Source organism: Esox lucius, chromosome 4 (genome assembly GCF_011004845.1).
Source record: "Esox lucius isolate fEsoLuc1 chromosome 4, fEsoLuc1.pri, whole genome shotgun sequence".
Classification (NCBI taxonomy): Eukaryota; Metazoa; Chordata; class Actinopteri; order Esociformes; family Esocidae; genus Esox; species Esox lucius.
This window is the reverse complement of record NC_047572.1, coordinates 28,263,548-28,290,762: the sequence shown is the minus strand read 5'-3', so window position 1 is coordinate 28,290,762 and position 27,215 is coordinate 28,263,548. Positions and strand designations below refer to the sequence as shown.

Here is a 27,215-nt window from a genome sequence, read left to right as displayed (position 1 = left end):
CAATCAATCAATGTTCTTTTATTAAGCAACCTTTTATATCCGCTGTCATAAAGTGCAAATGCAGGTGCCCCGCCTTAATCCATCAACAGCAAATCAGTACAGATGAAAACCAATATCACTTGTTATCAGCTGTTCTTCCTATGGTAGTAACAGCAGTCACACTGTATTGTCACTCCTCTCTCGCTTCCTCACAAGCACTACAAGGTCTCTATGACAGGCAGGTGTTGGGATGGATTGTACGAGTACAGGACAGAGGGGGGGGGGGGGGAGAACAAATCAGAGAGAGATAGAGACAGAGGGTGGACAGCATTAGATTAATATCTTGCTCAAGCCTCGGCGAAATCCAGCTATTAATCTGTCGCGGCGCGTGGAGGTTTGTGGGGGCCTAATCTGAAACCCCCGGCTCGGCTCGCCCTGCTGGTGCTGCTGGATGAAATATCATCTTAAGGTGAGGGCTCCTGAAGCGTGGCCAGCTGGAGACTGATCTGATTAGCGCCGCCCGGGAGTCCTCCCCTATCTTTCTTGTTCCCCCAATAAAAAAATAAAAAAATAAACGAAAACCTTGCTCTGTCCTCATTCATTCCTCATCTATTTTTTTTTTTTTTTTTTTTACTTTTCTCCTCAATGTCTCCGATCCCCTTATCACCCCCCCACCCACTCTCCCTCCCTCTCTCTCTCTCTAATTCTTTGTCTCTCTTTCACCCTTTCACTGGCTGTCCTCCCAAGCGTGACGACATGGGTGCTTGTCTTTCGACATGGCTTATGGGCTCCCATGACAACAAGATGGACACTGACGTCATAGGTCTTTCCACTTAAGGCGCAGCGTCCATTGCCCAGAGTCTCTCTGATATATACAGACTTGTGTTCTCGGTTGTTTCTAACATTCATGTTATTATACCAAAGCTTTATGTAATGTCAACCAACATTACTTCATTGCATCAGGTATTATTATGCTGTTGTTACCGGTTGATATTACCAGTGCTAGAATAGTAAAGGTCTATGTATTGTTAAGGGATTATCCTGTGGAAGGATGAACCAGGCTTATAGCTGCCATCTGTCTATCGATGTCCATTATAAAATGGTTGGCTCAAACCATGAATGCAGAATGGCTACATGCTGTGGTATATGAGACTGTATACCACAGGTGTGACCCAAAAAAATATTTAATTTCATACTGTTGGTTTAAAATTTTGCCGATCATGTGTGTGTGGTAAAAGGCCAATACACCCCATTGAAGGGTGGTATCCAGATGTATTGTGCTAAGGACAGCGCTTCACCATAAACCAGGCCTGTTCCTTACAGCAAAGTTCTGCAATGTGAAGTGCCAAGGATTATGTGGATGGAAACGAATGGTGGTGAATAGTGAAGTGAATGGTGGTGAATAGTGAAGAGAATGGGGTGAATAGTGAAGTGAATGGTGGTGAATAGTGAAGAGAATGGGGTGAATAGTGAAGTGATTGGGTTGAACGGGGTGAGTGGTGAAGAGAATGGGTTGAATAGCAGTGTGACTCACGTCGAAAGGCAGCACCTCCACAGAGGTGTTGAACAGCTTGTCACCTGGATGCTCAATGTTACCGCTCCTGAAGAAATACCTAGAAACAGAGAGACGGGGAGAGAGAGAGAAAAAGAGGGGGAGACAGAAAGCTCAGTCAACCCAGCTCAAACTCGTTCTAAACTTTCCTTATTAGAAATCCACAGCAAATCCAATGTGGCGTCCAGTAACTAATCAGAGTGCAGTAAGGGCAGTGTGTAGAGCAGCGTGGGAGACCCAGCGAGACCATCACCCATTACCCGTTAGAGAGGCCCAGAGACACACAGGCCATCTGTCTGACAGGAATGTGGAGACAGAGAGCCACTACCAGGTCACAGATCACATCGGACCAATTAAAAATGCATGTCACCTCCATCAGAGTCAAATATTCAGCTTCATGTGAGGCAGATTATTCATAAGAGAGGCCGACAGAGAGAGTGCAGCCTACGGACGCACATGCATGTTTCTGACACAGTGGTCATTTGAGTGTTTGAATATCAAAGAGAAGGATGCAGCCTTAAGAGAAGACGCCACCCTGAGGAGAGCAGCTCCACTCTAGGTTTCTTCTTAGGTTCCAACCTTTCAGAGGGGTTTCGCCGTCGTGTTTTTTCGATCTTACAGCCTGAACGTCAGGTTTTTTAGGCCGGGTGCTCACGCAAGAACTCTGTGACAACCGCCAAAGAACAAAGGGCTTCGTAAAACAAACGAGATTAATCTGTGTCCACCCCCCCATGAAAAACCCGGGGGGTGTATTCAAGCCGTGCCACGGGAGAGTCACCTCTCGATGCGGACAGGCGTGAAGAAGCGGATGCGGATGAAGTCGCCAGCCACGGGTGTGAAGGCCCAGAAGAAGTCTTCTCCCAGGTACGCCTTCTCCAGGGTGAAGTGCTGGTACGTCTTCAGGCTGGTGGTCACCTCTGCCAACGGGTTGGCGTGGCCCTTGTGCAGGGTCTGCTTGCCAAAATCCTTGTCCTGGAATAACACCCAAAGGGGGGGTTATCAGTATCCATCGCTACGCTTTTATATTGACTTTGAGGAAGCACTCAGTCAATCCTCGACATACATCGATTTATTATTGGGATTTGGAAGCATTACTATAGATAATGTATAATTAATCAATCTACCTGAAAAAAACACAATACAACTGTAATGTACTTTAGCAATTTTAAAGATAATTTATTCCAATTCAACAAATTCAGCCAAGACCTAACCATCTCAATGACATTGGAGTAAAGTAAAAGTTAAATCAAATAGGCGCCGCCTGAAATTCGTGCATGCCCAGTGGGTAATTTGTCTACGTTTATGCCAGATTTAGGCAGCTTGCTCGACTGATAAGGCAGTCTTAGCCAACATGGGCTTTTTGAGTGACGGTCACTTTTAGAAATAATTTGTCATTCTTAGACAGATTATTTTCCCCCTATGGCCGCGGGACCTTAAAAACAATGCATTGTCGGCAGTGAGGAAGAGGCACTGCTGCTCTTAACACATTAAATAATGTTAGTTTACAGCTCCCATCTGGACCACTCAGGGGACTACAAGTGTCTAGCAGTAGCGCAGCTCTCAGAGACTTTATGTCCAACATCTCCAGACTGTAGCAGATAAGCTGACTCATGCACAGTGAGAGGATGCAGGAGGAATCCCTATGTAAACAAAAACAATTGATTGGATGAAACACTAGAGGAACACAGAGATACCATTTTGTAACATATATTTCTGAACACACAGACACATTTACATTTTACTATCCATGTAGGATACTATGGAAACATTATTTCCAATTAAAGTCCTGTTTTCCTGAACCCTTAACCTAACCAACACTCCGGGGACATATTGCAAATCATAAACCCAACCGCAACATTTGTCCTAAATAAAGACAAATAAAACATGTCCCCACATGGGAACACTTGCTTCACTATCTTTGCAGGGATTTTTGTACAAGACAAGGATTACGAAACAATTCTGGTTCCCACATGTGAAGACGTGACACAAACACACACACATACAAACACACCTTAAGTTTCTGGATCTTTCCAGCCAGAGAGGAGTGGGTGCCTACATGCTGGAACAGAGAGGGCTTGAAGCGGATCCTCAGGTTGGCCTTCTGCCTGTCGCAGTGTTTCTATTAATGTGACAAGCAGGAGAAAGACATAAGTGAGAAATAGAGAGAAAAAAAACAGAGGGAAAAACAGTTGCGGGAGTTGTGCCATTTTCAGAGACTGCTGAAAGTGGGTGCTTGGTTCTCTGCCTTGGAGGAAGCAGAACATGGACTTACAGCATCCTTCTCCGGATTGCACACCTTGACCCACATGATGTGGTCCAGCAGCCAATCGATGGGCTTGTCCTTGTAGAACATTAGCATGAATTCCACAATCAGCGATAAGTCCAGAGACTTGAACATCTTACCTGAGGAGAGAGGGGCCGCAGCTCAGTTACGATGTGTGACATCATTAAACGGCGCCAAATGTTGTTGGGATGTAAATATTTTTACTCTCATGTTGAGCTTTTGGAACACTTCACAGCTTTCCAAATCCAAATGGACCCTTATCTTCTAGGCCAAAGTCATTGGCTAAGAACAGAAAGGTCTCAGTCTTGGACAGGTATGTTTCGAAATATGACACAGACTACATTACCCTCTGATTGGCTAATTGGACAATTACATTCTTTCAGATGTATTCATGCCTAGCAGGACGATTTGGGAAATTGGGGAAAAAAGTAAAGTAGAAAGTAGAGTGCAGCAAGACACAACGACCCAGAAACAAGGCTAAACTTAGCCAGTGTGCTCTGAAATTAAATCCAAATTAAATAGAATTGCACACGGACCCTTGAGCGCAGAATTTAATTTAAAGTAATTTCATTGTCAGATTAATACTGATTAATGCATTAGGGAGGAAATTTAACAGAGTCACCAAGTCGGTTACAAGAACACATACAGGGCGTTGTTAAATGGGAATACAGTTATTTTACAGGCATTAAAGTGTTATTCTTTAAAGCTCCTTTCCATCGCAGCTAAAATAGCGACCTGAAAAACTAAATGGATTCAATTAACTACATTTTTAGAACTGAAATATTGTTTTTCCTGTGCTGTATAAAGGATATAATGGTCTTGTTATTTCCTCATAAGACACATAGTCCATCAAAACGCACAGGAACTCGACAACCCACGCATGCACTCAATGGGGTCCTATGTTCTGAATGAATTCCTATATCAGTGGAAAAATCTGCTTCGTTCGCCCTCATCCCTCTTTCATAGTAAACCCTATCTCCACAGAGGTAACACTTTCTACCTCATCCTTCCCTCATCCTACACCATCTCTGCAGAGTTAATGATTGTTCTACCTCATCCCACACCACTCCTACGAAAGGAAATGTCTTCTTCCTCATCCTGCCCTCATCCGACACCATGCCTTCAGAGGAAATGCGGTCTACCTCATCCTCTCTCATGCTCTATCATGTCCGCTGAGGTAATCACCGTTCTCCCTCACCCCTCCCTATTCGTACAACCTCTCGACAGAGGTACAACTGTCCTGGACGAACTGTGGGAGGGAGGAAGTGTGTTCCTGTCATGAGCATGAGAGGAAAGAAGTAGTGCGAACAATAACATGGCTGGCAACAGCCTCCCCCCCCCCCCACAACCATGTGTTTAAAATAGAGAGAGAGAAGGGAGGAGGAGAGATTGGTCGAAACCAAGGGATAATAGTGAGTAGAGACCCAGTTAAAAGAGAAGAAGAGGGAGTGAAAAGAGAGGGAATTGGAGGGAGATGGATGATGCAGGGGATGAAGAGGAAGGAGGAGGGAGAGTGGAGGCAGACTGAGAGAGGAAGCAAGGAGTTTATTAGAAATGAAAATCAGGGAGGTAGCAGAGAGAGAGGAAAGGAAGGAGAGGGTTATAGGTCAGGTGATCACATGACACAGTCATTTTAGAACCTGGTGTGGGAAACGGAAGAGACGGGTGGAGAGATACACAGAGTTGAAGATGGAGTGTGTGCTCCAAATAAGTGTTGTAACACAGAGAAAGATTTTGTTATAACTTAGATTTTTTTAAATGACAAGCATCCAAATCATTTGCACTCCATTGCTCCACCAATCCATTACCAAATGTTCTGGTGATTAAACTCAGTCTCACAAAACATTTTAGTAAAAGGTTCAGTGTTGTGCTTGGACGGAGCACAATAATATTCATTTTGAGAATATCTGTAATATTTTCTTATTAAACTAAGTATTTCAATAAACAATTGTGTTAACATAAAATAATAGCCCAAAGCTCGCTATTTGTGTTAGTTATTGAATTCATTCTTTTATGCTCATCTTTATCAAGGGTGCTAATCATTTTGCTAGCATTTCCATACAGACTGAGAGGAAGACAGAGGGGAGGTGTGATGCTGGAAGGAAGTGTGAGAATGTGCGTGGTCGTGTGGAATTGGGTACGAGTGAAGGGAATGAGATAAACAAGTGTGTTTTAAGTAAGTGTGAGCATGAGTTATTTTCTCTCTCTGTCTCTGGCGCAAACACACACATATACACACATGCACGCACGCACGCACTCAACATCCTTTAAAGGCACAACCCAGAACTTCAATGCTGATAGTGGAGTTGTAAGACAATGCTTTAGGTTAAATGTTAAAAGCATAACATTCAATTTCCATCTATATTTTAAAGAGGCATTAACTGTCTCCCATTTTCTACAATGTTGGCCTCAGTTCAGAGTCTAATGTGACTGTGTCCTTGACTGGTAATGCGTGCATTTATATTTTGAGTGTGAGTGTGTGTGTGTGTGTGTGTGTGTGTGTGTGTGCGCGTGCGTGCGTGTAGAGAGAGAGTACCAAAATAGCTTTTGTAGAACAGCATAAAGTAACCATTCCATTTCTAGAAAGTTTTCAGCTTCTCATATTTAACAGATACACATACCAGATGTAGCTAGAACTGATAGAGGTATGGCAAGAGGGAGAAATAGTGAGAGATGGAGACAGAGTGAAATGAAGAGAGACAGTGAAGAGGAGATTGGGAGAGGAGGAAGAGAGAAAAGAGGAGGAAGAGAGAATGAAATGAAGAGAGGGAGTGAGAGTGAAGATGAGACAGAAAGAGAGACAAAAAAAATGTCATGGTCCCTGGGTGACAAGAGACAGAAACTAAAAGAGTGAAAGGGAGAGACAAGGACAGGTGACGGAAAGGGAGAGACAGGGACAGGTGAGGGAAAGGGAGAGACAGGGACAGGTGAGGGAAAGGGAGAGACAGGGACAGGTGAGGGAAAGGGGGAGACAGGGACAGGTGAGGGAAAGGGAGAGACAGGGACAGGTGAGGGAAAGGGAGAGACAGGGACAGGTGTGGGAAAGGGGGAGACAGGGACAGGTGAGGGAAAGGGGGAGACAGGGACAGGTGAGGGAAAGGGGGAGACAGGGACAAGTGAGGGAAAGGGGGAGACAGGGACAGGTGAGGGAAAGCGGGAGACAGGGACAGTTGAGGGAAAGGGAGAGACAGGGACAGGTGAGAGAAAGGGAGAGACAGGGACAGGTGAGAGAAAGGGAGAGACATGGTTAGTTGAGGGAAAGGGGGAGACAGGGATAGGTGAGGGAATGGGGGAGACAGGGATAGTTGAGGGAATGGGGGAGACAGGGATAGTTGAGGGAATGGGGGAGACAGGGATAGGTGAGGGAAAGAGAGAGACAAGGATGGGTAAGGGAAAGAGAGAGACAGACATGCCACTCTAGAGTTTTCATCAGTATTCACCTCTACGATCATTCACCCTTCACCGCTTCCAAATGACTCCTCTAGTCTTACCCGCTGTCTACCTCCATCTGTCTGTCGCAAGCATGCAAACACGCGCCCACACACACTTTGGACTGACCACACACCTCAACGAGGTAGGCATACACAAACGTACCATCACACCCTCAAACACACTCTTGGAAAGACACACACGGTCACTCACACAGACACGTCCTGAGGCAATACACTTTCTAGTGAAACCTTTGTTTGTTGGCTAGATTGACTAAGTACACACAAATTCATTGACGTGTGCTTTAGCTTCTGCGACAGCCTCTGATTTAGCAAAGTGAGGGAAAGGGGGATGGATACCACCCCAGCAAACAGGGGACATCATCAGGACAATATGGAACATTCCAGTTAAGTGGGTTTCAGGGTAAAAGCAAGACATTATTTCATTGGCGTTCTAAGAATGTCCAGTGGATGTTCTGGGAACCTGTTTGCTCCGGCTTGGTAGCAGTAAATTGTTATAAAAATATATTTCTCTAGGGAAATATTTGATGTGGTCAAAAATAACAATAATAACAATAATAAATGGGTGTTTATTATTGTCCTATTTAATTACTCTGTGGGGATGTCCCGTGATGACTCCAGGGAACTAGCCTCTGAAGATGAATTTGTTTGAAATTCTTCATAGACTGACTTTTCATACTCGCTGCAGGGAATGCTCCAGTGAGGTCTTAACGATGTATGCTTGCCAGCACTATTCACTGCCTTGCATGTATGCCAGTGCACACGTTTCACGACCGTGTGCGTGCGTGCGTGCGTGTACGTACAGTACATAACACTAGTCAATTGTATTGGATTCTGTGTCATGCATCTAAATGACAGGAAACCACAGGAGAAGGTGAAGCCCAACGCCAGGAAATGCTGACTTGTACACAGAGCCCGGAACGGTGGGATTTATCTCATCATCATATATCCATTGTGATCTAGGAAAGATGCTATGAGCCGGCCTTGTCGTCGACAAACCTCCATGAATACTAACACCCAGTATGCTCTGGATGTAATACTCATTTCAGAGTTTTTTCAGATTTGGGAACGCGGTCGGCGTGAGTTAAATTTGGTGCTAATGTGTATCACAGACCGTTGAACAAGTAACGAGTGCAGGACCTGAGGTGCATCTCACAAAAACAAATATAGGATAAAAATGAAGGCTGCCATCCAGATTATTGGCTTTCACCAGTCCACTTCTTTCAAATCAGTGCAGGGGATCGAGAGGAGAGGAGGTCACTCGGTGGTTTTGCAATGTACCCTGACCCCTCCCATTTCTCCTTGTCCCCAAGGTCTCTTGGGCACTAATTAGAATTTGGCCACTTTGCGGCAGCAACAAAATAGCATCATTGATTGTTTCCCATAAATTTAGTATGATGGATGGTTTTTAATAAAAGTGTAATTTGTTACAATATTACAGCAGATAAGCTTGTGAGTAAATATGTAGTGTTCAGCATTGTCATTGAATCAGATTACCGTCTCTGAAACCACGGATATCTTTATTCATCTTTTGGCAATGGGGAACTATGAACTGGCTGTTATAAAGGGGAAACTGGGCGCTATAAACTATGAGCAGAAATGAACTATAATTAAACTGGGTAATTTAAGCAACACAGCACTGCAAACTATTTTCACAAAAACACACATTCGATTAGTGAAAAAATGAACATATTTACACGACATATTTTATGCATTTCTATTGATATTTGTCAGACATTTTTCTGATGTTTTTTCTGCCTTGGCTCTGAAACCGCCGTGGTAGGGTGACTTGAAGTCCACTACGTCGGACATGGTTTGTGCATTTTGTTAGGGTTGCCCAGGAGGTTTATGAACCGAGTACTAAAACGTAGGTCACTTGACACGGCTGCCAACTGCGCCCTACTCCCTTTTAGCGAGGTGTATGGGGAGAAGAGCCATTTCCAGGGCACCACCACATTCCCATTTCGTTGTATAATCAAGCCATGTTGTTAGGAAACAATACATGGGGTTTAATTAGCCCATTCAGTTTTTTGGGTCATTATCATGTTGCAAGATTCAAGTTGGGTTAAGCTACAGCTTTTTGATAGACATTCTCCTGAGGAATACCTTAGTACAAACTGGAATTTAGGGTTGGGGGTCCCGGCAACTACATACTGTTTTTTTTCTTCCCTTTCAATCAGTCTTTCTCTGTCCGTTGATCGACTTGATGTTCCTCATTCAGTCAAACCAGATGTTTCCTCCCCAGCTTGGCCTCAGTCATCTTCATGAATCCCCCTGGTTCATGTACAATAATCCACAGAACTGCTCCTTCTTCCCTTGCACTCATATGCACTGCCACGCGTGCCCAGACTGTCGCTCTCTGATTCCCCCTGTTTGCACTTACTGCTAGCCCCGTCTCACTGCTAGCCCCGTCTCACTGCTAGCCCCGTCTCACTGCTAGCCCCACCTTGACGGTCAGCACCGGAATGCTGATAAGAGTAAAGGGGAGAGAGAGTTGCCGTAGCTAACCACTACCAGCTAGCGCTCCTAAAAACACCTGAGAGAGCCCAGCCAGAGAACAGCCCATCGAACTAGGTCTCAGAGAGACCGCCCATCGCCTCTCAGGGATTCTGTATTTAGTGCTGCATAGCTTATCCTGTTGGACGGGGGGTGGGGGGTTCTGGTATGGTGTGTCTCAGATCATTATCATCACAATGACAGCTAATTATGTTATATAATTATGTTTTGAGGCCCCTTGACAAAATACACTGACGGCACTGGTCTAAAAGAGTTGAGCCGTAGCTCTCCAAACATGTACTAATGCGTTATGATCACATAATATTAAAACGTTGTTTTATTTATATTCCTCCTTTGACACGTGAACATTTAGAATCTGTAAAAGGTGATGGCTTCGAACTGGGTCAGAATGCTTAGTCAGCCTACATCTGAGCAGAGATCTGAAACGGGTCTTTTCCCTTCCTTCCCTGGTTCTTCTCCTAATCCTCAGACTGAAGAAGAGGAATAAGGAATCGAGGTCGGTTTCCTCCGTGACCAATGCTTTTGACGGCCCGGTGATTCGGCGAGCTGCTCGTCGTGACAGTGGGAAGATGCGAGCCTGTCGGCTTATCAAAACTCTGGGGCAAGCGTGCCCGGGAGCCGCTTTCTCAGTCATGGCTGTCGGACCGGGCCCACAGACACGGGCCAACTGCAAGGACCATGAACACCAATTAAATGTGACCGAAGAAGGAGACCGAGAGAGAGACAGAGAGACAGAGAGAGAGCGAGAGAGAGAGAAAAGAGAGAGGTTAGAGAGCAATGGAAAGAGAGAGGGGACAACAGAGGGAGAAAGAAGAGGACCATGAGAAAATCGAGAGATGCCTGGAAGCTTAGATGCGGATCTGCAGACTTAATTGACAGTCAGACTGTATGCTTAGTTAAGCACGGCGAGTGACAGCAGTGGAAATGACATCCGTCAGAGGCTCATTTGGCTTTGCGTTTCATCCATTTAAAAAGAGGAATGGGAGCAGGCTCACATTAAGCAACCTCAGAGCATGTTTACCCCCCCACCCCCACCCCCCCCAGCAGCAACATATACCACATCAAACAAGATATAAAGCTGCCTCTGGGATCAGAGATCTTGGATTCGACCTTAGATCAGCATTTACTGAACTGTGCAAAACAAATGTATCAACACAAGGGAATATAGTAAAAAAAAATTACATCATAATAAACTCACTACATTGTTTTCATTTGAAATCAATAGTTTTCTACAAAACAAAAAGGTTCAAATTCTTAATGCTGACAATGGCATCTGTGGGTCTCCATCCTGCAGGTCCTGCAGCTGAAAGGTAATTAGAGTACAGTCTGTGAGAGGAGTCTGAAGCTGAAGGGTTATTACAGTACAAGCTGTGGGAGGAGTCTGAAGCTGAAGGGTAATTACAGTACAAGCTGTGGGAGGAGTCTGAAGCTGAAGGGTAATTACAGTACAGGCTCTGGGAGGAGTCTGAAGCTGAAGGGTTATTACAGTACAGGCTCTGGGAGGAGTCTGAAGCTGAAGGGTAATTACAGTACAGGCTCTGGGAGGAGTCTGAAGCTGAAGGGTAATTACAGGCTGTGGGAGGACTCAGAAACTGAAAGGTAATTATAGTACAGGCTGTGGGAGAAATCTGACCCCAGCAGACCAAGGTCATGTTTGTCCAGTAGGTCAGGATGTCTATGTGACTTGAAATCCAGCCAATAGATGCAACAATGACTGCTACTATCTTTAAATATCCTGAAGGTTTGCCAGAGCGCTAAGCTCTGATATAAGGTCTGCAAGATCAAATTCATGTAGAAACCAATGCATGTTTTGCATTTTTTTGTAATTTACCATATGCTGTTACTTGAAGAATTAAAGGCATACCATTTCATAAATGTTCATGTTTTATATTGGCATCAACCCCCGCTCCCCAGTCTGACAGTGTAAGCGCTATCATTTACCAAGTAACCTACACAGGACCCAATCGGAACGATTACCTAACTCTGTGGTACTTGACTATAATCATTCTGAATCAATGCCTGACCCTAATAATGATACCCCATCTCCCTCTTTCACTTCACAAACGGACCCTTGCTTTTTTCCATCCACTGATAGCGAAGTGCTTCTGGACAAACGTCACAAACTGACATGAGACTGTGAGCTCAGTCTGCTGTGAGTGCCGCCCCAGACAGGAGCCAGTAATGAGGGAGGTCTTTGCTGGGGCGATGGTGCTGGAGAGATGAAGTTGAGGGAGAGGGGAGAAACCATCGATCTCTGGTTAAGATGGCCCCAGAACGGCACTCAGGGACCTATTAAGAGTTAGACCGTAGGAGCAGAGGCTCATGGGAAAGAGCATGGAACATGCAGAGTAATTGTGGGTATGCGACAGTGTGTATGAGAGCAGTATTGTGTGTGTGCGTTTTCCTCAGAGAAAAACAGAGATGTGTTAAAGTCGAATGTCATCCTTGCAATGGGCCTAATTAATGCATTGTGTCTTCCTAATGCTTGGTCCATGGCAACCCCTTCACTGATGCTACTTCCAATACACATCTTTTCCATTTCGCTGAGGACATAACTGTGCACAAGCATGCACGCACACATACACACACGCACGCACGCACGCACGCGCGCACAAGAAGCAGTGTCCCACACAAAGGGCGTGTGAGTGTGCCTGCGGTTGCCTAGGGGCCTTTAAGTGACTGCAGTCATTTATTAACTGATCAGCAGAGAGTCACAAGACACCAGATCCCTCTTAAAATGTAAATGTTCCAAATGTCAAAGGCTACAAGAATAACAAAAGTAGAATTCAGCTTTATCCAGACCATAATGAGTCCCATGGCATAAACCGACCTAATTTTCTAGCCCTAGTTCCAGATATGACCTCAGAGAATAATTTATTTGGGCATATTCTCCGTTCATCATTGGAAATCAATCTGCGCCGTGTTTCAATAACATGTATGGGCCTAGTGGCTGGTGAGGAACAGGGTTGGTGTTTAGGCCTACGGCTGCTCATTTTCATTCAGAAAGACACAACTGACTTTGACGGTGGGTCAGCAGCTGCCGTTAGGAAGCTTGTTTCTTATGACAGACCCCCACGGGGTTGATCCATGTCTCCACCTGTCAAAGACAGCGGAAACAATGACTAGTGGATTCTTTGGTTCCGTTTACCTTGGGACCTGGCCCGGCACTGGGTGTCAAAACATCTTTACTTTGGGTCAGAAACACTTAGCTCCACACGAGCCCCTAAAACACACCGGTATGCGTTGCCTATTTTCTTCCTGGAGATAACATTTGGCGGAAAGAATTTGGCCGCATTGTAATTTTTCCCCCTCCAGTTCACTTTACTTGGTAACAGAAACTGCTCCTACAAACTGAGTCTACTTCCTTGCCTACAAAATCTAGTCCATCTCCTTCAGCATCAGTGAGCTGAGCTCTCCATGTCAGCTACACCAACCCGACAGACTCCACCAGATTCAATTCATTATTGATGATTGATTATTGATTATTCTCTGTGGGGTTTCAGCAGAGATCAAACAGTGGTTCAATAAATTTTGCTGGATTTAATTCAAAGACGGTACTTATAAATTTAGTTCTGACAGATGTCCAACGTTGAAAGTATCAGTTCTGTAATTAGAGGTTTCATGATTAATCATGTCTTTCTGGGCCTGCACTTGTATGAATCTTTAGCTCTCATATTCAGTAACAGTGAAGTGGGTAAGTTATTTTGGCTGTAGTCCACTCATTGGTTACAGCTCTTTGCCACATAAAGCACTCAGCAGCGGTGTGTAAGTTTGGGCTGTCACTTCGCAAGGCAGCCGCGGTGACACACTGAGTCGCTGCTCTTTAACTTACACAGTCGACAGGAGCGTTAGGCTCCCCATTTTGACACCGACTTACCGATGAAGCCCAGCTGGGAGAACTCCAAAATCATCCACTCCTCTGAGGGCTGCTGCAAGGCGAAGTTCTTCATGGTGGTGAAGTAATTGGGACGCGCTACGATGTCGTCCTCCAGCTGAGAGACGGAGGGGAGGAATGAAAGAGACAGAGTTAAACACTCTTTTCTGCGCTTATTTCTCTCATTAAAGTAACAATCTCCAGTCATTGCCCCTAATTAAAAACTAATAGGTGTAATTTTGAGCAATGGATTTTCGTTATGGCAACCACATGGCCTTGACTGTTAAATAATTGAGAGCTCTGGACAGGGTCGAAAACATTAATAAACTATGAAAAATGAATGACGGAGTGAAATTAAGCAGTCTCAGATTCAGCATGCTATCAAACACAAGTACTGGATTACTTCATCGGTACGCACTTCGCTTCATCCTGTTGAAAAACGTATAAATAATAGAATTAGCTTCAAACGTGTGAATGGACTTAAACAAGAGAGAAGACACATGACTACCCAAGACCTCCCTCTCAAAACTGCAACTAATTAACGCAAAAAAAAAACAAAAAGAGAAAGAACAAAAAAGACAGCTGGCCAGCCTGCCGCGTTGAGACGAGAGACAACGGCTCTCTCCCTCTGTGCGCGCGCACGCGTGCGTGCGTGCGTGCGTCTGTGTGTGTGTGTATCACTAAACAGATGAGGTGATTAGGAAGGAATAATCTGTGGCTTAATGCGCTCCAACAGGCTTCAACGGCGGGCCCACGCAACCACTGTCACTTCGCCTAGCTTCCCTGTCGCCCGCTGCTCCGCTGCCAGGACTGGGAACCGAGAAGGAAGACAGCCCGGATGCGTGTTTTGCGAGTCGGATGGCCAAGCGGGGTGATATGCCGGCCTACAGCAGATGGCCTTCATCCTATCCCCAGCTGGTGGAGAAATAAACACGGCTCTTTCCACCGGTGACCGTTCCAATGGCCAAAGTCTGCCGGGTGACGAGGAGCAGAAGTGTGTTTAAGCATATGTGGCTCTTTTGTCTGCGTGTTCTCCGTGTGTTAAAGGATGTTTAGACTAGAGGTGTGGATCTGAGCCTGTCTGCAGTGTCTCTCTGCACTGAAGCATTAAACCCAGTGCAGACGTTTTAGGACCCCAGAGGGACATTTGAAAGGTGAATAAATCCTGATCTAATGGCTCCTTTGGACTTGGCCTCCTGGCTTGGTACAACGCTCTCTCCGGGAGAACGGGAATAATTCAGACAACGTTCCCGACGAACACAGGACCAAACGTTCCTGTGCTTCTCATCGAAGCTCCAAGACTCGTCTTCACCGTGTCGTTCCCGAAAGGCGCTTTGACAGAAGAGGCCTAGCTGTGTGTCAGCACGTCCTCGGGACGGAGGGTTAGGTCGAGCGGATGACCGATGTCATCCTGAAAGACTGGAACTAAACCCCAACACGATCACAACACTCCCACCCTGATCTACAGCTGTCTCACAGAGTTAGGGCCTTTCCACGTCTCCCGCCTGCCCCTGAGAAACTAACATTTCCCTGCCCTTCCCCCGGGGGGTGGGGGGTGGGGGGTGGGGGCGGTGGGGGCCTCATGTTCGGAGCGAGCACCGCTGTCAAAATGCTCAATCTCGTCAAAATATTTTATTTCAGAGCGCCAGAGGACGGAGACGGCTGAGGTTAATGCTATCGCTCCGTCGCCTCACGGAAAGCTTTTCGGACCCATTCCGTAGGAACCTCTGTGGGGAGCTTTAGGCAAAGACCAATGATATGTCAGCTATAGAGGCTGCCCTTTGAGCAGTTTAGTCTGGGAGGTCTCCACGTTCCCAGAAACAGTTTACAGTTCACACACTCCCAGTCATTAACACTGTAAAGACACGCGTTTCCGCGAGTGGCTCCAGGGTTTCCTACCTGCACATAGTATGTTCCTTTTGACTGGGCGTACATCATGAGGAAACAGTAATCCAAATTCTGTTTCGTTCTCCATCTGGAGTGGAAGAGAAGATTATAAAAGATACTATTCGAGTCAAGAACCACAACGCACAAATAAACAGACACACGTGCACACAGACGAAGGCATCAGCACATGATCTACATCCAGCCCGGAGCTTTCCTCACAACACAATGAGCTGAAACGTTGTCCTGCTATTTTGCGGCCATTCAGGCCTGGATCCTTGCAATCACTCTGACACATGTTCTGCATTCAGATTCATAAAGCAGGGACTGCACTGTCGCCAGAGCCTATAGAGGCCCGATCTCGTCTTAGAGGGGCAGCCCATGGGTCCTGATCTATGAGTTATCAAGACAAGCACAGCGTAGGACAATCTGTGAGAAAGCTATCCCCGTCTACTGGCACATGCCCATAGGATAGTGCGTGATTAGATTAGCTATGGCTATTGGAACCACATTTACGACCGTCCAATGACTGTCCATCCACCCTGACACACACGCGCACGCACGCGCACGCACGCACACACAAAATGGAGGAGGAACAGACACATGGTAGATTGTACAAACTCAGCTGTGATGTGAAGGGCCATTGTAAACGCAATATCCTACACACACACGACAAGAAGCTCACAGGGCACGAGGAACAACACAATGCTCAGAGCAACCAGCATCTACTGAACACACCCTTGGGTACGTCCTAAAATACTTGAATTCTTCATTTGAATTTGTAAATTAAATCCGTAATTGACAATAATTACATGTACAGAAATAATCTATTCTACATACAGAATAAAGCTATTGCTTGAGGAGGAGAAGGTTGCAAATGGGACCAGTCTAGCTGAGGATGTACGTTGGCGCGTACTTATAGAACATAAAACGCCACAATTAGACTTGATTACGGCAGAATTCAGCCAAATCGCTCTACGCAAACAATACTTGGCGGTGAACCCCGCGTAAACAACTACATTCAATATTTGCTGTCTTTCTAATTGTTTGATAAGCTTATTGAGTCTCGGCTGTGCCCAGGAGATTGGTGACACACCCAGAGCATGCACAATTAGGATGATGTGGTTCTCTCCCCTAAGGCTTTCACTTCCTTTCAGTAAATAGATTATAAATTTATAATACTGAGACAGAAAGGAGGCCTGTTTCCACCCTAAGCACGCCCAGGGGCACTGTGCTTCAGCAAACCGTGCAGTGGTCCTCAACTGGTTTTGGCTTAAATTTAACCAGGTTTTAACAGACAATGCAAAATCGGTTGCGTGGTACATGGTTCCAGCCCAAATTTTACACACGCTTTCGAGTTCACAGTTAACATTTGAGAGGAAGGTCGACTGGATTTGTGTCTTCAGACTTGGATTTATCTTGACATTAGACTACATCAGAGGACTGACAGTGGCAAGAAGCTTTTGATACGTTCTTTGCCTCTACAGTTATGCCTGACGACTGCACTCGTTCACAACTTATATTTCGGGCAGAAAGTACTTCTAATGTTGTGGTGCTGGGGATGTCAAAATTATAGAACCCAGTCATCAGTGACTACATCATCTCAATCAGAGATTGAGATACAATTAGAGTATCAAAGACAACGGTAAATGTTCTAAATGTTTGTCATATCTGTGTGTGTTCTGGCTCGGGTCCAACCCATTTGGTGACCACCTAAATGGAACCCATCTGTCTTTGGAACCGTGGCAGAGAGGTAAGACTGTTTCTGCCATCTAGAAAACTATGTGGGAGGAGGTCAGAACCAAACTATAATGCTGCGAATAAACTAATTTGAAACGGGTGCGGCATAAAAGTCGAGCAAATCGTTCTGAGAAATATCGTTAATTCCATTTCTCCTGTGAATTCTCCACACCGGTACAGTTCAAGCTAAGACACCATTGGTTGAGGCTGTTGTATGTATATTTTGTGTAGTAATTTCTGTGGCCTTTGTGTTTCCACTTGTTGGTTGAGCCAGCCGTTTGTATATTTTGTGTAGTCATTTCTGTGGCCTGTGTGTTTCCACTTGTTGGTTGAGCCTGCCGTTTGTATATTTTGTGTAGTCATTTCTGTGGCCTTAGTGTTTCCACTTGTTGGTTGAGCCTGCCGTTTGTATATTTTGTGTAGTCATTTCTGTGGCCTTAGTGTTTCCACTTGTTGGTTGAGCCTGCCGTTTATATATTTTGTGTAGTCATTTCTGTGGCCTTAGTGTTTCCACTTGTTGGTTGAGCCTGCCGTTTGTATATTTTGTGTAGTCATTTCTGTGGCCTTAGTGTTTCCACTTGTTGGTTGAGCCTGCCGTTTGTATATTTTGTGTAGTCATTTCTGTGGCCTTTGTGTTTCCACTTGTTGGTTGAGCCTGCCGTTTGTATATTTTGTGTAGTCATTTCTGTGGCCTTTGTGTTTCCACTTGTTGGTTGAGCCTGCCGTTTGTATATTTTGTGTAGTCATTTCTGTGGCCTTTGTGTTTCCTTGATTGCTTGATCTCACTAGTGGAGGGTGGACATTGTTGTCTTTGTTCAGCAGTTCCACTGGACTTCCTACCGGCCGTGACATTGCAGGATAGCGTGGCTGACTAATTCCCTCTGGCTTTGTAGCTTGTCTTTCTGAGACTGCAAAACAATGTCTACTTCAGACGGCTCCTCATTACAGATTCATGAAATCGCTCTGAATTCGGGATATTGTGGTTTTCTTACAACCAGCAAATGTAGATGGTTCGTTTCTACTGGTAAAATGTAGAAACGCTTGTGTGTTCATGGCATGAGGAAATGGATAATTTCCATGGCACATATAACATGTTAATGCCATATTAAATGGCCATAAATAGGCAAGTAGAACAGCAGAATAATTTTCCCTGATTGCAGAAACATCATGTCTGCCCACAGGATCATTTATTGTGATATTGTGGCAGAAACTGTGATATTTTTTTTGAAAATATGACTGATCGTGCAAAGAAATATTTCTTATTTAAGGATAGCGACCATATGAAGCCATTTATAACCACTTAGTTGATTTGGCTCCTTTTTAAATAATAATTATAACAGAAATCATGAACTGGTCCTGATCAAAAGTTTACATACCCTTGAATGTTTGGCCTTGTTACAGACACAGGTGAAAATGGTGTATAAATAGTCAATGAGTTTGTTAGCTCTCACGTGGATGCACTGAGCAGGCTAGATACTGAGCCATAGGGATCAGAAAAGAACTGTCAAAAGACCTGTGTAACAAGGTAATGGAACTTTATAAAGAGGGAACAGGATATAAAAAGATATCCAAAGCCTTGCAAATGCCAGTCAGTACTGTTCAATCACTTACTAAGAATTGGAAAATTCAGGGATCTCTTGATACCAAACCAAGGTCAAGTAGACCAAGAAAGATTTCAGCTAAAACTGCCAGAAGAATTGTTCGGAATACAAAGGAAAAACCCACAGGTAACCTCAAGAGAAATACAGGCTGCTCAGGAAAAATATGGTGTGGTTGTTTCAAGGAGCACAATATGATGATACTTAAACAAAAATGAGCTGCATGGTTGAGTTGCCAGAAAGAAGCCTTTAATGTGCCAATGCCACAAAAAATCTTGGTTACAATATGCCCACACCTTGACAACACCTTGACATGCCTCATAGCTTGTGGCACACTGTAATTTGGAGTGACAAGACCAAAATAGAGCTTTACGGTCACAACCATAAGCACTATGTTTGGAGAGCGGTCAACAAGGCCTATAGTGAACAGAATACCATCCCCACTGTGAAGCATGGTGAAAATGTATGGCAAGATGAATGCAGCATGTTATCAGAAAATACTGGCAGACAATTTGCATTCTTCTACTCGAAAGCCATGCATAGACTTTCCAGCGTGACAATGACCCTAAGCACAAGGCCAAGTTGACCCTCCAGTGGTTACAGCAGAAACAGGTGAAGGGTCTGGAGTGGCCATCACAGTCTCCTGACCTTAGTAACATCGAGCCACTCTGGGGAGATCTTAAATGTGCAGTTCATGCAAAACGACCAAAGACTGCATGACCTGGAGGCATTTTGCCAAGACGAATGGGCAGCTATACCACCTTCAAGAATTCGGGGCCTCATAGACAACTATTACAAAATAATTAATGCTGACATTGATGCTAAAGGGGGCAATGCACAGTATTAAGAACTAAGAGTATGCAGGCTTTTGAACAGGTGTCAGTTAATTTTTTTCTTTGTTGCCATGTTTTGTTTTATGATTGTGCCATTCTGTCATAACCCACAGTTGAATGTGACTCCCATAAGAAATAAAAGACATGTTATGCCTGCTCACTGATGTATTCTTTACAAATGGTACATATATTACCAGTTGTCCAAGGAAGAATTGGTATTATATATACCATTTTATATGTACCATATTATATCTTTGTTTTTGTCTTTACAAAAAGCTGATAAAATAAGTATTAATCAGTATCACCACATTCCTCAGTCATATTGATATTTAATGCAGATTAGTTATCCATTTTGGTATGTAGTCAAGACATTTAAAGATACATCTCACAGATGGAGGACTACCATTTGACAAACGAATGCATAGGAGGAAACCAGGTCTGACCAGGATGTCAGAACAAGGTGTAGACTTGTGAAGGCATACCACCCCGTCTCTGTGACTGCGACCAGAACAGGAAGTTGCTTCCATCCATCTTAAACCCAGTGGCAGTGTGTCAGAGATGTGACACACAGAAAAACAAAGTCCTGCAAAATGTTACCAAAGAAACGTTCTCAGATCTCAACAGAATTCCCAGCTGTGTGTACTGACAAGTACGCACCACGCCAAACCACGCCAAACCACGCAAACACACGCGCCAAGACAAGCGCCAAGACACATAAAAAGCTTACAAGCACATAAACCTGTTTTATTAATAAAAAAAGACATATATATCTAGATCTCTCTCTCTCTCATACATATATACATATATATATATATATCCTCCTGCTGCAAAGGTGGTTGTTGTAATATTCAATGGAACGTGTCCAACATGTGGTAAATTTAAAATGGCGGTCCCATTGTGGTGTCGCCTGCAGATGGGGAGGTTTTAATGGGTAATTTGTCCCCCGTGCCTCGAGTCGCACGATGACACCGGAGCACAAAAAAATGTGGTGCTCCCGTCTCCTTCTCAAACTATTTAACAGAAGGCACGCATCACTAGATGGCCCAGGTCTTCCCTCTGATGTTGAATTTTGCTTCTCTACCGTTCTGTTTAATTAAGAGGAAGGTCGGTGACGTCACAGATACCCACACAGCCAATTCCTTGCGGTTTCCGGTTGTGTCTGAAAAAACACAATCTTGCTGCTATTTTTAATTTTTTCTCTCCATTCAGTGTGTACTTTACTGCACAGCTTTTGAAGGATAAAAGTTCAAACATATCTGGAGGACGTGTTTAACATTTCTAACTGTGTTTGAGTATTATTTAATTATACACCCGGAACACTTCTTTACTTTAGTTCATTCACTGGTAGCCTATGTATATCCCACCAGCATTCACTGTAAGCCACATAAATATTATTCTCCAAGTGCTTCCTAAGTACAATCCTTCCTAAACCAAGCCTCTGGGCATTCTATACAAGGTAAGGAGGAGTTGGCTTTCTGCCTGTTCCCTCTGTCTCTCCTCACTCGCTCTACCGTTACCCTGGCCTCTTTTCTTCATCCATTTGATGTGAGGGATGTGTACCTGCTCAGCTCCTTCCTCTTCTCCTCATGCATTATGAAACGCCGTCTCACCACAGCCTGTCTACATATCACAAACAAGCAAAGCCCTTTAACGAGCATGACTTCCCCTGCTTCTCCCTGAGAACACATGCCAAGGAGCGCTACTGCAAATGCAGTCTGTTTTGTTCTGAATTAAAGCTGACGTACACAGGAAACATTACACATTTATATTTATTAATGAGCCAGTACAGTAGGGCATAAATGTCCAGCGGACGAGTTACATTACACACACACATTCCCACAGACACACACATACCCACAGACACGCACATTCACTCACACAAACACACACATTCACTCACACAGACATACACATAACCACACACACACATTCACTCACACAAACACACACATACCCACAGACGCACATTCACTCTCACAGACACACACACATAACCACAGACACGCACATTCACACACACATTCACTCACACAAACACACACATTCACTCACACAAACACACACATACCCACAGACACGCACATTCACACACACAGACAAACACATTTACTCACACAAACACACACATACCCACAGACACACACATTCACTCACACAAACACACACATACGCACATTCACACAGACACACATTCACTCACACAAACACACACATTCACTCACACAAACACACACATTTACTCACACAAACACACACATACACACAGACACGCACATTTACACAAACACACACATACACACAGACACGCACATTCACTCACAAACACACACACTCAGATGGGGGCACACATTCGCTCACACAGAGACCCCCAATTGCTCACACGGGGACCCCTGATCACTCACACGGGGACCCATGTTCTTAAATACGGGGACCCAAACTCATGTCACAATGCTTTGATTAGTCAGTGCCACTTCTCTCCTGATTTGTTCTATATCTTTCTTCAACTCAGGGCCTCTGCTTTGCTTGGACGCTTGAGTGTCATTCCTTAAGCTTGTCTGGCTGAACTGTGTCTACACACACACACACACACACACACAAACCCTCACTTTGCCCACCTGCCCACCCACCCACCCACACACACACACACACCTTTAACGACTGCACTATATGCAGACTTAGACTATCCATCCTGCCGTACCCTCTGGTCCCGGGTGGTTCATCGATTAGGAACATTTTCTCATTCTCCGCCGCCAAGCCCGGGACTCTTCAACGATATGACGATGACGAAGAACGAGCGACGGAGAAGAATGAAGAGGAAAAGGAGAGAGAACGGAGAGAGTGAAAGACTGAGGGGGGGAAAGAGACTGAAAGTGGGGAGGGTGACGGGTGAGTTAGACATTGCTCCCGGCACGAATCGATGAGGGTGGGGGTTGATTTAGTGGTCCACACAGACATACCTTTATCTCAATAGACTTGTTATGTCATCATATCACTTCTTGTCCGGGCTAAGCCCCCAGCTCAGTCATGGGCCGTGTCCCAAACACCCCCTGCTTCTCTACATAGGCCACTCCTTCTCACCAGGTCCCGTCGGTTGGTTTTCATAAACTAGAGCAATATTTTAGGGAACCGGGTGCCATTTGGGAAGCATGCAGTCTATGGGAGGGTGATAAATCAGGCTCCGCTACGAGGCGATCTGGTTAAGTACAGAATATAAAGCACAAGCCAGTGGTAACACAGGCTTCTGGATGCCGAGCCTGCTACGAAGTGGCGCTCAGGAAAACGCCGGGAGATATTCACTTCAGCATTTTTATGCACTTGGCTAGGCATTCTCATCCAGAGCCGGTCCCCGGGGGAATCAAACCCACAGCCCTGACTTTGCTGGTGCCCGACGTGTAGCCACACCATGCTCAGGTCACAACAGCATCACATCAGATTGCACAGCATCTCCGTCTGCCTTAGAACATGGCACCAAAGGAAAGCCCAGACCTTCACCCACCACACATTCACATATTCAATCTCTATTGGTTGTGACACCGGTCAAATGGCAGGTAAACCTGACTAACTAACTATAGAAATACGTGAGCTGAAAGAGGCCATCTCATCTTACAGACTGTTTAAGTGACAGTGATAGATTAGGGTGTCTGGGCTGATTTGGTATTGATTTGTTATTGATTTGGTATTGATCTGTCTGTCCATCTGTCATTAGTCTGCCTGGTTGATCGGCAAATGATTTTTGCAAGCTGGATAATCTAGATATACATTTGTTTTAAGGGGGTACTTGTACATTGTAAAACACTATGTTTCAGCTTTATAGTATTTATGGTAGAGTTGAGATGAAACCATAAAGAGAATGAATTAGATCTCTGCCGACTGAGATTTCAGAAGTAATAAACTATAAATCCGGAGGAATTGTGTGTTAATGTGTGTCCACGTGTAACTCCTCCCCCTCTTTATTTATATGGATCCCTCCATCCATTTCCCTCCCTCGTCCCTCCCCCTCCCTCCCTCGTCCCTCCCCCTTCCTCCCTCATCCCTCCCCCTCTCTACTTCCTCTATTCCCCACTCCATCTCCCTGTTCCAGTCCCACATAATCCCATACAGAAAACATGTTAACACAAATGCACTCTACTCGTCCTCAACTGTCTCTGAAATTATTGACACTCGTCTGCATCTCTTTCCCCCTCTCGCTGCATCTCTTTCCCCCTCTCGCTGCTTCTCTTTCCCCCTCTCGCTGCTTCTCTTTCCCCCTCTCGCTGCTTCTCTTTTCCCCTCTCGCTGCTTCTCTTTTCCCCTCTCGCTGCTTCTCTTTTCCCCTCTCGCTGCTTCTCTTTCCCCCTCTCGCTGCTTCTCTTTCCCCCTCTCGCTGCTTCTCTTTCCCCTCTCTCTCTATTTCTCTCCTGAAACTCAATTCAATAGGTGTTTAACTGGCATGTATGGATGGTTCCCACTATTGTCTAAGTGAACATATTTAAGCATCAATGAAAATGTATACATACAGTATGTTTCCATCCCTCCAGACCAAGTAGATTCACTCTGAACACTATGCAACAGCTGACTGCAGCCTCAACATATGACCTCCCACACACTGACCTCCCATTTAAACACATCCCACTGACCCATGTTTATACAACACATAAATACAGTCAACAATTAAACTTACAGCACATCACTGACGACAAGAATTAAATCCAAATAAACACTTAACTAGGCTAAAAAAAGAAGAGCACACTCCATTCTGTTGCAAACTCAAAACCCTCCTGATAAAAACACATCTTCCAATGAGTCGACACCAACACGCCAGCCCCAGAATAGCCAACATATTTGGCTACCCGAGGTTACAGTCTAAGGACAGCAGATGTCATGCACTGATACACCTATTATCCCAGTGTGGACACTGGACCCGAACCAGAGCAGAACCAATGAGACAACATCCCTCTAGATCCAGACGGGCTGAGGCAGCTGATGACCTGTGAGTGACTTCTCCATGGTCATCTGCCTCCGCGGCCATTCTTCACGTGTAGCCACGCTCATGAGTCCCTTGTCTGGAAGGCACCAGTTGGTCCGAGACACTCTCTCTCCAGTCTCTCTTTCTCTCTGCCTCTCTCTCCAGTCTCTCTTTCTCTCGGCCTCTATCGTAAATCTCTCTGTCTCTCTGCTTATCCATCACGGAGTCTCTCTCTGTTAATCTCCGCTTTTGTTCGTAATACTTTCCTACTAACATTCATAAACACTGTTTTTCTGGGGAAATTCCGTCATATTCTGTTCTCATTCTTCTCTAGAAGAGACGGAAACCTCTCCCTCTGGACCTCACGTTATGTCACGTCATAATTACTCTTTTTCCCTTACATTTCTCTTTTTACTGATGAAGTCATATCGTGGTCCGTCACACAGTCATCCCTTCTTAACTATTTCTCTGTCTGTTGCTCTGGTTAACAGTCATTACATCTCAACGATCTGTCTGTTGCTCTGGTTAACAGTCATTACATCTCAACGATCTGTCTGTTGCTCTGGTTAACAGTCATTACATCTCAACGATCTGTCTGTTGCTCTGTTTCATAGTCATTTTCTTTAGTTTTGTTGTACCCATTGTCTTACCTATTTTGTCCCTCGCATGCTTTCCCTCTCTCTCCCCCACTCTCTAACTGCCCTTCTGTTTACTGTCTTAATCTGATCTGAATGATCTACCTGGAGACACAGACACACAGGTGTCTCCTCCTTTCCTCTGCATATTAATTTCCGTCACACACATCCACACCCTGATCAGATCCTCTAGCTTAAGGCATCAGAAGTCATGTTTATGGAACAGTGTGAGTGTGTGTGTGTGTGTGTGTGTGTGTGGAACCGTGGAGTGCGTGGAAAGATCTGTCCTGTTAGAAGACCTTCTCATCCAGAATGTGTGACAACTACACATATTATGAGCGCCAGTCTGACGGAGAGAAAGTGCGACTACAGGAGTGTGTCTGTGTCTGTGAGAGAGACTGAGCGACTGACTGACTATATGCAGATGTAGCCTGGCAAGTTCTGTTTTTCAGTATGTATTTCTGTAAAAGTATGCAAGGGTTTTGCACCTGCTTGTGTGTGTGTGACTAGTTAAATACACCAGAAAGGCCTAGTCTATGCCTTAAGTGCACCTGCTGAATTAGCCATGAATGTGGTTGGCAGCAGCACTGGGAGTCGTTCTCTCCACTTCACGTGTTATGTCAGCGCATCAGAGTTTCATGCTTTAAAATGTAAATGTGCACTTATCTTCATAACATATTATACCGGTCTGTAATCACCACCCATGTCTGTAGTCACCACCCATGTCTGTAGTCACCACCCATGTCTGTAGTCACCACCCATGTCTGTAGTCACCACCCATGTCTGTAATCACCACCCATGTCTGTAATCACCACCGATGTCTGTAATCAACACCGGTGTCAGTAATCACCACAGGTCTCTGTAATCAACACCGGTCAGTAATCACCATACATTTTATTACTTGACATTAATCCCTACCTTATCACGGAATGAATACCTAACCCTAAAACATCACTGTACAGAGGAACAGTCACTTCACATATAGACATTTACCGCTTTCACTTTGCATATACACATTTGCTTTATTTTCACTCATGGGCAATTACCTCCCCCTGTTCTCTCACACAAATACAAACACAGCAGATTGTCAATTCACCTCCTAGGATGCATGTGTGTGTTGGCAAGGATTAGGATTGAGCAGAGTTGAGAGTTGTGCTCTCCAACCCCAGACTAGTAATCCCCTCAGAGTGAGCCTGTCCAAAACCGCTCATCTGAACAAATCTCCCAGGATTAGACACACAGACAGACACACAGAGACAGACAGGCACATACAGACAGACAGGCGCACACACACACAGACAGGCACGCATACACTAGGCATCGACCAATATGTTTTTTTCAGGGCCAAATCCAGTACCGATTATTAGTGATCAAGGAGATATTTGGGGCAGATTTTTTATTTTTTTACTGTCAACATTTTAAGTACTAGAAAACAGAACAGTTATTATTAATACTTCAAATAATTTGAAGAATAAACTGCAGGGAGCTCCTAGCGGCATTTCTTTTGAACTGAAATTCCATATAGAATTTCAGAACTAAAATATGCTTAAATTATTAGAGAACAAAAATGCTTCACTTACTACAACACAAAATCATTGGAAATCCTTTGTGTATATGTTGGATCCAATTCTATGAATGTAATGTATTAATAACATCATAACAGGGAACCAAACAACATTATTACTAGAGTATTTCTGCTATTGCGTCATGCTTAGAGTATGATATTTGGTATAAGTGATGTGGAAGAATTAACGTTGTGACTAAATGTTTTGCTAGTCAGCTGACCCAATTAACGGTAAACAAATAAACTTGTTAAAGTTACACTAGCTGTCGCATTCACATAACGTTAGATAATTAATTCAAAAGTCCGCGTTAGCTACTGGTGTAACACTCACATTCATGTAGTTTGCTAGGAATAGTACAAA

General features: G+C 44.6%; 1 protein-coding gene across 1 annotated transcript in view; it reads right to left on the bottom strand.

Annotated features, from left to right (window-relative positions):
- The window catches only part of mgat4b (alpha-1,3-mannosyl-glycoprotein 4-beta-N-acetylglucosaminyltransferase B), a 109,167-nt gene that overhangs the window by 5,988 nt on the left and 75,964 nt on the right, over nucleotides 1-27,215 (bottom strand). Inside the window, exons 7-12 of the mRNA XM_010901086.4 lie at nucleotides 15,555-15,630; nucleotides 13,659-13,773; nucleotides 3,804-3,934; nucleotides 3,543-3,650; nucleotides 2,310-2,503; nucleotides 1,514-1,592 (exon numbers count right to left, since the gene is read on the bottom strand). Of these exons, the coding sequence (XP_010899388.1) occupies nucleotides 1,514-1,592; nucleotides 2,310-2,503; nucleotides 3,543-3,650; nucleotides 3,804-3,934; nucleotides 13,659-13,773; nucleotides 15,555-15,630 (703 nt within the window). The remainder of the gene's footprint in view (nucleotides 1-1,513; nucleotides 1,593-2,309; nucleotides 2,504-3,542; nucleotides 3,651-3,803; nucleotides 3,935-13,658; nucleotides 13,774-15,554; nucleotides 15,631-27,215) is intronic.